A 12,670-nucleotide genomic window follows, 5' to 3' on the forward strand; every position below is an offset into this window, starting at 1 on the left:
TTTGACTGCTTTTATTGTCCTCATTTGTAAGTCGCTTTGGATAAAAGCATCTGCTAAATGTAAATGTAAATGTAAACTGACGACGAAGAAACAAGATGGGCGGGGCTTCGATGCGTCTCTGTCGTCATCGGCAATATACAGGTGCATCTCAATAAATTATAATGTCGTGGAAAAGTACATTTATTTAAGTAATTCAACTCAAATTGTGAAACTCGTGTATTAAATAAATTCAATGCACACAGACTGAAGTAGTTTAAGTCTTTGGTGTGCACTGAATTTATTTAATACACGAGTTTCACAATTTTAGTTGAATTACTGAAATAAATGAACTTTTCCACGACATTATAATTTATTGAGATGCACCTGTATATGCGAACACCTCTTTATATTTCACTGATTCGTTACTGGGGTCTGCTGTGTCACACAACGGAGGCGGATTGAGTTTCTGCAGGAGCTTCTCCACTTCTGTGTGCAGGACTGAAGCCAGTGGACAGCTGCAGTCAACACACTATCACCTGGTTTACACCTGCAAAGTAAGATTATACTCTTCTGTCAGTGTTTAACTTCTTATTTAGAGGAACTTTTGACTACTTGGGTCATGTTCAGTAATTTAATAGTATATTTTGTCTCTAGGTGTGCTCCACTCGCTCTATGAAGACAATATCCAAGCTGGCCTATCACAAGGGTGTTGTCATAGTAACTTGTCCTGGATGTAACAACCACCACGTGATCGCTGATAATCTGCAGTGGTTCTCTGACCTGGAGGGGAAAAGGTGTGTATGTTCTCATGTAAGAACATTATTTCAATAAAAAAAAAAAAACGGGGTTCCACATTTTTAGATGTGAGGGACCCCCATCCTACAACGGAAAAAGCATTATATTATAATACATTTATTTACATTAAGAAAGGCCCAATTTATACTGTGAAAAATTACTAATTTATAAATGTGTGTAAAGTTTTATTTTGGAAAATATTTCTATTACAGTTTTTCTACTCGCAATAGTACCGTACCCCCTGCTAGATGTACGGTTTATTTATTTAAATCTAATTTGAAATCTTCTTCTTATTTTAATATATTTTAATTTGTACAATTATTAATTTAATTAATTTTTATCCATTTTTATTTCATCTTTATTATTATTATTTATTTATTTGTATATTGTTTTTCTCTAAACTTTTCCACAGACCCCCTAGTGGATCCCAGTTTATAAACCCCTGTATACAATGATTAAAATTTATTTTTCCCAAAAATTAATTATACATATAAAAATTATTTATTTATTGCGTTTTATCAAATGTTTATGTATATTTGATCTCATTTTAAAATGTATATTTTAATAATTCTATTTTTTATTTGTTTTAATTTTAATTTAATTGATTTTTTTTCCAATTATTTATTTATTTTTACAATTTTTTGCACTGTTTTTCTCTAAACTTTTCCACGGACCCCCTAGCACTCCATTGCAGCCCCCTGCAGGCCCCCAGTTTGAAAATACCAGCTTTAAAGCATTACGACCAAAACTTCACTGAGAAGTTGACTGCTGTATGTTCTGTGTTGCCATAGAAACATAGAGGAGATCCTGGCTGCTAAAGGAGAATCAGTGCGAAGAGTTCAAGGAAACGAGGCCCTGGAAATTGTTGCAGAGAAATCAATAAAGGAGGCATCCAGAAATAATCCAGATGAACAGAAACCACCACATCTGAGCGATGATTCAGACAAAACATGATTGACATTTGTCAACTGCATCACTGGACATTTATTATTGTGATATTTTTAATAATCTTCTTCTTAAAGCATTAAAAACAACTATCTGATCACTTTGGAGTAGTTGTTTTTAAGTGTTTGGCTCCTCCTTGTGGTCACTGCAACATTTTCACTTGAATGCCCTTTGATATTTTCAACTGCATCACACTTTATCAGCGGCCTTCGACTGGTAAACATGAAGACAACCAAATCAATAGTTTTTGCAACACCTTTACGCTTTTCTTCACGAGTTACATACATATATATTAATGTATTTGTTTTATTTTTTGTTATATCTGTTGTCCTCATTTGTAAGTCGCTTTGGATTAAAGCGTCTGATAAATGACTAAATAAATAAAAAATAAATACATTTTAATATTTTAATATAAAAAAAAAAAATCGTATTTTTTTCTTTCAATTAAAGGGAAATAATGTTTGTTTCAAAAAACTTTTTTTTTTTTTTTGTTTAAATTGAAAAATTGAAAAATTGAAAAATGAATAAAAAACAAGCAAAAATAAATATTTGAAGAGGGACATTCGTCTTTCTCTTTCTGGAAAATAAAAATTTATTTTCATTAAATAATAATAATAATATAATTTGGCAATGAATAGTAAGAAAATAATTATAAACTTAAAATGAAAGGCTCTCTTTAAAAAAAAAAAATAGACGTGTGGGAATAAATTATTTTTTACAAAATTAGAACAGTCAAACCAAAACACTGCAATAAACCCAATTCCAAAATAAGATAAAGCGATGACTTCACAAGTTTCGTGGAGTTTGCGTAGCGTGCTGTGACGCAGTCACGTTCAAAAGCGACAGCATATAAATACAAAAAACCGGTAGCATGGCAATCAGCAGAAACAGGGATTCGACGATGGGCGGGGCTTAGTGGTTAGGATAAAAAAAATAATTTTCCTCCTTCAGTTCTATACAATCTATTCTCAGTTCAGCATATATTAAAGTTTCTCAATATCATTACTCAATTGTAAAATTATCGTCTAAACCCCTAAAGAAGCGTCGCATAGACAGAGTGGGTCACATGACAGCAATTACTTTTCTCAGCGCTGCACTAAACGGACCACTCACAATCGTTTGCAGTTACTAGACACGGCTGCTTTAAAACAACATTCTACAGAAGCGGTTTGCACTTACATGTCAGGAATCAATCTCGAGCGTTTGTAGATTTAAAAGATGATACTTTCTAATCTACAAATGTCTCCAGTAAGGCAAAAAACTTTAAGAGATTTGAATGAGCCTCAATGGCGACTCGCCTTTCCGAGTCACTGAGCGCCCCTGGAGGAACAGAAATGCCCCATGAACATTTACTAACTACGTACAGTAACATTGGAGTACTTAATCGGCCGTGGCTGATAGTGAAACCAGGCGGAAATCGAGCACGCACCGCCCAGACACATGCCCGATCATCTAAAGAACGAGTTTATGCATTCAGCCGCACTGCATACTTGAAGAAAACGCTGGTTTTGTTACTGTACCAGCATGAACTCAGCCGGACTGTTGTGTGAACCCCAGCGGCCGCGGCACAGTCCTTTCCTGATCGGGGTGAGCGGAGGAACGGCCAGCGGAAAGGTACGACACACTACATGCATGATGGAAACTGATGCATACTGCTGTTATAGGCTGTTATATGCATGCAAACCTACAAATGTTGTCTCTTAGATAAGTCACAGTCAACATGCACCTCTTTTGTGCCTTAAATATATAGTGCATGTTTGCATTTAAGTGAAAAGAACGTGTTAATAATTCATATAGCAATAGCAACAGGCCCTTAAAATCTAGTGTCCACTTGTAACAGTATCTGTAATGATATTCAGGCTGATGCAATTGCAAACCAGATTGTCAGTCCAGGTCATTAACTGCTGTTTTTCTCCTGTCAGTCCACAGTGTGCGCAAAAATCATGGAGCTGTTGGGTCAGAATAAGGTGGATCATCACCAGAGGAAGGTCACTATCGTCAGCCAGGACAGTTTCTACCGGGTTCTCACTCCAGAACAGAAGGCCAAAGCTTTGAAAGGCCAGTACAACTTTGACCATCCAGGTAAAAAACAATTGGAAATTATTCGCCCATGAATAAAAATGCTGTCATCATTTACTCACGCTCATGTGGTTTGATCTTTATGCCCATAAAACACAAAACCACTGCGAGAAGGTCAGGAAAACAGATCTTGAACGACACGGGGGGTCATTAAATGCCATTTTTCAATGCACTACTATGTTTTCTCTCTCTCAGATGCATTTGATACGGAGTTAATGTGTCAGACGCTGAAAGACATCGTAGAAGGAAAGGTGGTGGAGGTTCCTACATATGACTTCGTCACTCATTCCAGGCAATAAGACACGCTTTTCCCTCATAATGACACGTAAAGCACTGACACTCTCTCTTCACATGTACTTTGATAGCGTGTGGTTGTCTGAGAACAGACTGTCAATCGTGTGTGTGTGTGTGTAGGCTGCCAGAGAAGATATGTGTGTATCCTGCTGATGTGGTGCTGTTTGAGGGGATTCTGGTGTTCTACACACAGGAAGTCAGAGACATGTTCCACATGAAACTGTTTGTGGACACAGACTCAGATGTACGCCTGTCTCGCAGAGGTAATGCACAAATTATAGTTAAAGCAAACTCTTGTGTCTTTTTATGTTATATAATATAAAATACACATTGTCATCTAGTGTTTATAGCAAGTTTTTTTTTGCATTTTCAAATGATTGCAAAAATAAAAATATATAGTTAAAAAAAAAATATATATATAACTTTTAAATATTTTAAATTACAGCGAAATTTTTGTTAGGTTCAGGTTTTGCTCTTTCCAGTTTTGTTTTTATTTCACATACACATTTCAATTTCATATATGCAATTGTATATCCAGTTTAAAATTCTAGTATCCATATCTATTCTTATTATAGTTACAAAAATAGTACATTTTAAGAGTTAAAAAAGCTTTAATACATTTTTAAAAATACATTTTAAATTGGCAAAACTTATTAGAGGAACTTAAACTATATGAAAAATATAATCCTGCTAATATTACTGCCCCCGAACTTTTGATCGGTTTTAGTTTTCAGCCGAAATGAAATGTTTCATTTGTATTTATGGAAACATAAAAAATTAGAATAATTACCCGAACCGTGTGTTCATCATGTGTTTAGTTCTGCGCGACATGAGAAGAGGTCGAGATCTGGAACAGATTCTCACACAGTACACCACGTTTGTTAAACCAGCTTTTGAAGAGTTCTGCCTTCCGGTGAGAAAACACACAGCAAAAGCCGAAATGACATTTGAGAGTTGTGTTATTGTAATACGATGCATTCATGACATCTGAAATCTCTCCCCAACCTCAGACCAAGAAATATGCAGATGTCATAATACCGCGTGGAGTTGACAACATGGGTAAATATGAGTCACAAGGCAATACATATTCAAAAATAAGCCTTGCTTTTCAAAACTGTTGCTTCTCTTTTGTCTTTTAAATCTTCTTTAGTGGCAATAAACCTGATTGTGCAGCATATTCAGGACATCCTCAACGGTGACATCTGCAAATGGCAGAGGGGTTCTGTCAATGGACACGCCCACGGGCGGAGTCTAAAGAGGGGCGTGGCCGAACACAGCGAGAACTCTAGCGGAGGCGGGATTGTCCCAGTGAAACGCCCCCTACTGGAGCCCAGCACACGACCACATTAACACACACGCGCATGCACTAAAGAGAGTCATACGATCAAAAAACCTAAACGCTTGAATTTTTCTGCATGCTTCCAACACACAATCTCTGTCAGGCTCAGAATTTAAAGGAATATTTTTAATTTTTTGGTGAACTATTCCTTTAAGAATGCCTTCTGCTTCTTATCTGAGTCATCTGACCCTTAGCGTGACCTTTAACCTGTAGTCACATCTTTCTCAAAGAGGAACTGTGCTGTATATATGAAATAGTCCTACATTACTTGTCAGATGCTAATCAGATTCATCTCTACTCATATGTTTATAATAACAGTCGGTACCTATAAACAGGGTAAACTCAACACAAACATTCCAGTCTGTATTTCACTGCCTGATCCGTCTCATAAGGTTATAATTTCACCACTCTAAAACTGTTACTTACACCTATAGAATAAAAAAGTCAACTTGTTTTGTTACTATTGTCAAGTATAATGGCGTTTTAAACACCTGAAATAAAGTTTCAGTGCTGCCTTGTCTAGATCATAAACTCTTGTTTGGTCAGGATAAGACATGAAATAGATGAAGTAAAACACTTCTAGTGAATTATAGTGATAGTTTAGTATTTAAAATATTAATCTCACTATCACTGATGTGACTTTTTAATGTTCTGTATAATTTATGTTGTTCACCTCTGTAATTTGTTTATAAATGTAAATATGATAAAATAGTTCATTTGTAAACCGGTTTTGCATTTTTCTTGTACAAACCTTTTTGAAATATTAAAGAGAACATGCTTACGTGACTTGATGTCTAATTTGTTGATAAAATAAAAATGTTTGATAGAATGAAAATTCATTTAATTTTCATGTTTATTTGTACATCGCTTTTCATAATAGGTGATGTACCATAGTAAAACATGTAACTACTGTGGTACTTGAATGACTAATGTCCATTTACACGCAAACAAATACCATTGTATTTGTCCAAGAAACATGGTATTAGCTATGAGGTAATATTCTACCATAGTACTGATTCTGAATATCCCAAAAAACATACACAAAGAAAATCATGGTATTACCATGGTAACATGTCTAAACGCAATGACCATGATATTTGCATATTACTACAAAATACAGTACTGCTCACTTGTTTGGGGTCAGGATGTTTTTGAAAGTCACCAAGGCTGCATTTATTTGATAAAAAACAACAACAGTTATATTGTGAAATGTTACAATTTTAAATATCTTTCTATTTGAATATAGATGTTAAAATGTAATTTATTCCTGTGATCAAAGCTGAATTTTCAGCATCATTACTCCAATCTTCAGTGTCACATGATCTTCAGAAATCATTCTAATATGCTAATTTGCTGCTCAAGAAACATTTCTGATTATTATCAATGTTGAAAACAGTTGTGCTGCTGAATATTTTTGTGGAAACCATGATACATTTTTACAGGATTCTTTGATGAACAGTAAGTTCAAAACAACAGCGTTTATTTGAAATAGAAATCTTTTGTGACATAAATGCATTTATTGCCATTTTTGATCAATTTAATGCATCCTTGCTGAATAAAAGTACTAATTTCTTTGGTAATGGCAGTAGTATGGCCCTTTTTTGTAGGTGTAAACATGCTAAATATAGTGTTGGAAAAATTCAAAGACAATACAAAGAGAGCAGTTTTATTGGTGGTTGAATATGCAGGATGTTATGGGTGTAACAGGAAATAAATTCCCAGAAGGCAGTAAACATCACAGACGCCGCACACACACACACACACACACACACACACTGAAGAAAGCGGCTTCAGCTTCCCTTCTCCCATTTGAGAATAACAACGTTCTGTAGAAAAGCCACATTCACACACACACACACCTCTGATGCCCAGAGATCACAGCATATTCAGTCCTCGAGTTTTTTGCCTCATAATGTATTTTAGTGTACGACTCATTTGGTTTGAAAATATATTTCCTCGTAACTGCCCTCTACATGATGAGAGATTATACATCACATCTGTACATGTACATATACACAGAACATATCATACACGTCCCAAAAGAAACAAAAGCCTCCACAGGCACACTGTCGAACTGCTCGTCGCTAGGCAACACTGAGCCCCACCCCTCTGTGTGACATCATAGTCCGCGCAGGTAAATGTTAAAGTAGTTTTTTGCAATAATCAAAAGACAAAAAAATTATAAATTAATTTTGGATAAAGGAAAAAAAGCCATTAAGACACTATATTCATGACAATTAAACATATATCTAAATTTTGAGCCTTATAAAGCATGAACAATTTTCTTAAAGCTTTTCTTATGTATTGAACAATTTAATGATTTTCTGTTTGAATCTTTCATAAGCCATTCTCACGTAAACTTATGAAAAATGTGCATAAAGGATTTATGATAATTTGTTGTTTTTGTTTTATGAATGTGACCCATTTTCCCCTTCAAATTAGCATACATTTAATTCAATATTATGTTTGTACTGTATGAATGCACTTTGCTATTCAGTTGAATTTAAATGAATCTATTTTTATATTAATGTATTTTTGAATTTTTGAATTAATGTATTTTTTTGCATTTTGCAAGCTACTGAGAATTGGGACGAGAAAGAAATGTGCATGAAAAGGAATAGTCGTGAAAATAATGTCACAATGCAAATTTTTATTTTTAAGGCAAAAAAAGCACACGTCCTTGAGGGTTTTCATGGGATTCGAGGGGCTGTCAGCGTTGTGACGGGGTAAACAGTTGTGATGAGGGTTGCACATGGTCACACACAAAACAATATTGCAAGACGACATGAAAAATGAGTCCAAACGTCCAGTTCATTCTTTAATTTTCAAATGAATATATTCCATATAGTCAATTACTCACTGCATCTGTCAAAACATAATAATTTCAACAGATCAGCGAATATTCCTTATAAAATGCTTATAGGATTGCACACGTTTCCCAATCGACCCATTTGCACAGCTCCAAACGGGCGAATCGTAGGTTGAATCAGACCTTTGGAAGGTCAGATGGTACGTCCGAGCGGGACAAACAAAAACACGAACTCACTCCATCAAGCACAGTGTATTAATATCAAATGAACCAAGCCCTCTTAGAGTGTGTCTTTCTGTACAGCCACACATAGACACACGCAAACATAGCAATTTATAATGATTTAGCTTTATATCACAGCGTTGGGGTCCTCTCCAGCCCTGTGTGCGTGCGCGAGTGCGTATCTATACTGAATTAGGATTCCCCTCGTGAATTTTTAAAGTCAACAGTCAGGGAAAAAATACTGCCAATGTCTCAGTTTATTGGTGCAAATAGGAGCTTGCGTGTCTCGGTTCAGCTCCAGAACCGGATTAAGAACTCTAGCGTGGGTTCCCAAGGTTCTGCAGGAGGTTCAGGTCTCACCGTAAATAGTCTCTGAGGTTCTAGATTTCAGGATCTAGGTCTTCTCCTCTCGCTCTGTCCTGCGGCGCGAGATGTTTCGTGGTTTGATCTTGAGCGAGAGCTCCCATAACGCCTCCTCCGCCAGGTGATCGCTAAAGTCGTTGAAGAACGAGACGATGTCTTCGTTCCGTTTCAGTTCGTAGTGTCTAAAATGACAAAAGAGAAAAATTTATAATTGAACCAATTTGTAAATCAGTTACTAGTGAAATCAGCAACTGATATATGAAATGTATATTAAATTAAACATTATTAATAAATTAAAAACATCATTCATATATAACACATAATTGTGTTTTTTGTCATAATTTCAACTTTTCATCTCAAAATGACTCTTTATGCCATAATTATGCTTAATGAAATTTTTCTTCTTACGTGGTGGAAACAGATGAGTGATGTTTGATTTGAAAACAGCCTTTCAAGCCTCGTTGCTTCATTCTACAAATCAGTTCAAGTGAAGTCTACACCAGACTTTTGGACTGCAGTTTGAATCACGTGTAATCTAATCTCACGCTCGTCAAACACTGGGTTTCAGGCCAGCCATTACTCACACTTGCTGGAAGCGTCTCATGCTGTCCAGAATGTTGAACTGTTGCCAGCGCTTGGAGAAATTCACTTTACCATCAATAAAATCCGGGTTTCCGAGGTGAACAAACGTCAGGTCCTGTAGGATCAAACCCCTGTCAGGGAAAAAAAAACCTTATTAGCAAAACTAAAACATGGAACATTAAACAATTGTCAATAACAGTCGTGTGTGTGTGTGTGTGTGTGTGTGTGTGTTACGGTTTTGAATATTTATTTTTAATAATACATATTTAATTAGCATGAAATATTTTAGTTATTTTTTTATTTTCAGCAGTGAAATTAGTTACTGTTTAGTTTTATTTAATAAAGGCATTTTTGTTGAAATTCAGCAGATGTGCATGTCAGTGTTTGTTATTGCTAACAAAAACTATTAAAAATAATTTTCGGTAAATAAAATGAAGATTAAATAAAATAAAGTTGAAAAATAAAATGCAAAACTTAAACTTAAATGAGAAATGTTGCCTTGGCAACTAACTGAAATACGTTTGTTGAAGTAATACAATTACTAAAAATGACTAAAATAAAAATAAATTAAAGCTAAATAAAAATATTTTTAAAAGCTAATAAAAATAACAAAAGCACAAAACAAAATGACTAAAATTAAAATGAAAATATAAAAATTAAAGGGTCATTTAAAATATTAATAAATATCACTGTTCCACCTTTATTTGACCCTCTAACTCTAACACTTTCTATTCTATTTTAATTCTACTTTATCTATATTTATCTTCTTTATTTTTTTTTATTAAAAAAAACAACAACAAAAAAACAAACACTAGCTTTCTATTTTTTCTATTCTATCTACTTGTTTTTCTTTGTGTGTGTGTGTGTCTATAATAATACATAAAATAACACTGGTGCACTTAGTTTTATGCAGGTCAAAATTCAGTCATGAACCTCACAAATTTAGTAAAAGATAGGATTTTTCGCTTCTCTGACTCTCAAACGTTGCAAATCTGGCGGACTTTGCCAGACAATCCTTTGGTAAGCAGTCTGAGGCTGAAAGAGCCATCTTTCATGAGCATGAAATGCTTTAACAACATGAGCATGAAATGCTTTAATTTCAGCTTGTTTTCTGACTCCTGATTTTATTTGACTAGTTTTGTTCGACACACAAACTCACAGGTATGGTATACATGGAGGCTCCACTTCTGCTAGCGCCGCTCTGTACGCTCTGAAGGACGACGAACTGTCAATCAAAGTGCAGTACTCTTCCAAACCCTACAAAAAGAGAGACAGAGGTTAAAAAAAAAAAGATATTAGATATACAATCTTTACATATTTCATATGATCAGATACTATTGAATTATGTTAGTTTTGGCAGTGAGAAGGAAATCAGACTGGTGTGACTGACCTCAGACGTCTGCTTCTGCCATTCCAGTCGTCTGATTGGTGCAGAGTCCAGCGCCGAGAGAATCGCCAAATAAGAGTTGAAGTTATTCAGTTTCCGCAAGTGCTATGAGCAAGACAAAAACATTAAATCACTCAGAAAATAGAGAGAGTGATGCATTCAGAATCACCCCACAGCGTAATGTTCACATATGTGTGTGTTACTCTAGTTACCTTCATGATTTTGATGAATTTGAGCAGCAGTTTCTCTCTGTCCTGAGCTTTCTCCTGTTGGATGATTATAGAGCGCACCCTAGTGGACAGGAGGAATTACATTTGAGTACACACATGGATAACAGAGATATTGAGTGGGTATGGAGGGTAGGGCTGTCAAAATGACTGAAAAACTAAATTTGAATTTTCTACTTAAATATTATTAAAATTTGAATTATATTCCCTGAGGCCACAAGAGGGCGCATCGCGCAAAATATTATGCACGTTTCTTCAAAGTGTAATAAAATAACACGACTACCTTTGAAAAAAAAATGCATAATGTTTAAAATAATGTTTATAAGCCATATATAATTAAAAAAGTTGCTTAAACAATTACAAAAAAAACAGCACCATGCATGTATCTATAGTTTAATACAAAGGACCGAAAACCAATCATAAAGAGTAGGCTACTTTCTTCATTTAAAAACATGAGATACAGTGGGGTGGGGGAAAAACGCCATAAAGTCTTGAGACATGTTTTTTAAAAGTTGAACTTGCATTAATTTTACATGGCTTTCTAAACATGCCGCTCTCTGCGAGACGCGAGTGCAACGCTGATAGATGTCCCTCTAGAAAATGTGACAAATATGTGTTCTGTGTGAACGGCTTGGTTTCAGTTTTGACGTAAACAACATCTTCTCCACACTGATGCTCTCGTTTTCCGCAATATATTGAATGAACAACGCAGCAGCGCCGCATCTAGTGGGTTCAACTGGATAGGCTAACAAAAGCATTCAAATGCAATGACACTTACATCGTCGTCGCATTTCGTGCGCCACTGATAAGGCTGCCTGACGGCTGACGCAGACCTAAAATTCGAATGCAACGTTTTTGCATTCGAAATGTGGATTTAAAAAAAAAAAATTCGACGAATATTCGAATTATTTTATTTTTTTACAGCACTAATGGGGGGAATATGTAGGGCATGAGGCTGGAATATAAGGTTATAGCTTGATAAAAACTATCGTCATATCATATACACACACAAACTTTTAAGGTCTTCATGGCAGCCTGTCAAAATAAAAGTTACATTTAACTTGAAATTGTGACATACTGTATATATATATATATCACTATTGCACATTACAATGTACTTTTCTTAGTAATCAATATTTTCAAGGAATATTTTTCTTCCATGTTTTAATTTTAACAACAAACCTGTTTTGCATCACTTTGTTTGCCAAAAATGAAAGGAATTGTTACATTTTCATTTCATGACATTTTAAAAGATTAATTAATTTGTTGATATTTTATGCCTTAATTTGAATACCACCATTTTTGAGAATAAATTTGTATTAAAGTGCCCCTATTATGCTATTTCCAATATTGCCTTTCATGCAGTGTGTAATGTAGCTGTCTGTGAATGTAAACGATATGCAAAGTTGTAAAGCCAAAAGTGCACGATAAATAAAGTTCCCTCTCATAGGCTCACTTCGATGCTGCGATGACGTCATCACTTTGGGGAACACCTTCGGTGTGACGAATGTCTGAAGCCCTTATACCATCACGCCAGTTCATTGGCCAAATAGCGCTTAGCACCGCCCCCAAAGCGCACGTAGGTGAGCTATATAGCGTGCTGCGCGCTATTTTCATCAGATTTCATTTCCTTCAAGAAGTGAATCATC

General features: G+C 35.3%; 2 protein-coding genes and 1 pseudogene across 3 annotated transcripts in view; 2 read left to right on the forward strand and 1 right to left on the reverse strand.

Annotated features, from left to right (window-relative positions):
* LOC107675703 (DNL-type zinc finger protein-like) overlaps positions 1-1,954 on the forward strand; it is a 3,487-nt gene extending 1,533 nt beyond the window's left edge. Inside the window, exons 2-4 of the mRNA XM_016470117.1 lie at positions 358-533; positions 634-773; positions 1,566-1,954. Of these exons, the coding sequence (XP_016325603.1) occupies positions 358-533; positions 634-773; positions 1,566-1,728 (479 nt within the window). The 3' untranslated portion in view covers positions 1,729-1,954. The remainder of the gene's footprint in view (positions 1-357; positions 534-633; positions 774-1,565) is intronic.
* A 1,074-nt stretch (positions 1,955-3,028) lies between these two features.
* Positions 3,029-7,217, forward strand: LOC107675745 (uridine-cytidine kinase 1-like). 2 transcript variants are annotated; one of them, XM_016470161.1, is made up of 8 exons: positions 3,029-3,333; positions 3,642-3,801; positions 3,994-4,090; positions 4,213-4,355; positions 4,911-5,005; positions 5,103-5,151; positions 5,243-5,449; positions 7,190-7,217. In XM_016470161.1, the coding sequence occupies exons 1-7, from the start codon at positions 3,244-3,246 to the stop codon at positions 5,440-5,442; spliced, it is 834 nt and encodes a 277-aa protein (XP_016325647.1). In that variant the 5' UTR covers positions 3,029-3,243; the 3' UTR covers positions 5,443-5,449; positions 7,190-7,217. The 2 variants fall into 2 exon arrangements, with proteins under 2 accessions (XP_016325647.1, XP_016325648.1); XM_016470162.1 differs by lacking the exon at positions 7,190-7,217 and having other exon boundaries at positions 3,031-3,333; positions 5,243-6,123.
* An 810-nt stretch (positions 7,218-8,027) lies between these two features.
* LOC107675743 (rap guanine nucleotide exchange factor 1-like) overlaps positions 8,028-12,670 on the reverse strand; it is a 46,562-nt pseudogene continuing 41,919 nt past the window's right edge.

The sequence above is a fragment of the Sinocyclocheilus anshuiensis genome, unplaced genomic scaffold (genome assembly GCF_001515605.1).
Source record: "Sinocyclocheilus anshuiensis isolate Anshui unplaced genomic scaffold, SAMN03320099.WGS_v1.1 scaffold708, whole genome shotgun sequence".
NCBI classification, from domain to species: domain Eukaryota; kingdom Metazoa; phylum Chordata; class Actinopteri; order Cypriniformes; family Cyprinidae; genus Sinocyclocheilus; species Sinocyclocheilus anshuiensis.

Coding starts and splice junctions, on each gene's coding strand:
- LOC107675745 (XM_016470161.1), top strand. CDS start 3,244: ATGAACTCAGCCGGACTGTTGTGTGAACCCCAGCGGCCGCGGCACAGT. Junction 3,334..3,641: donor GAGGAACGGCCAGCGGAAAG/GTACGACACACT, acceptor TTCTCCTGTCAG/TCCACAGTGTGCGCAAAAAT. Junction 5,006..5,102: donor TTGAAGAGTTCTGCCTTCCG/GTGAGAAAACAC, acceptor CCCCAACCTCAG/ACCAAGAAATATGCAGATGT.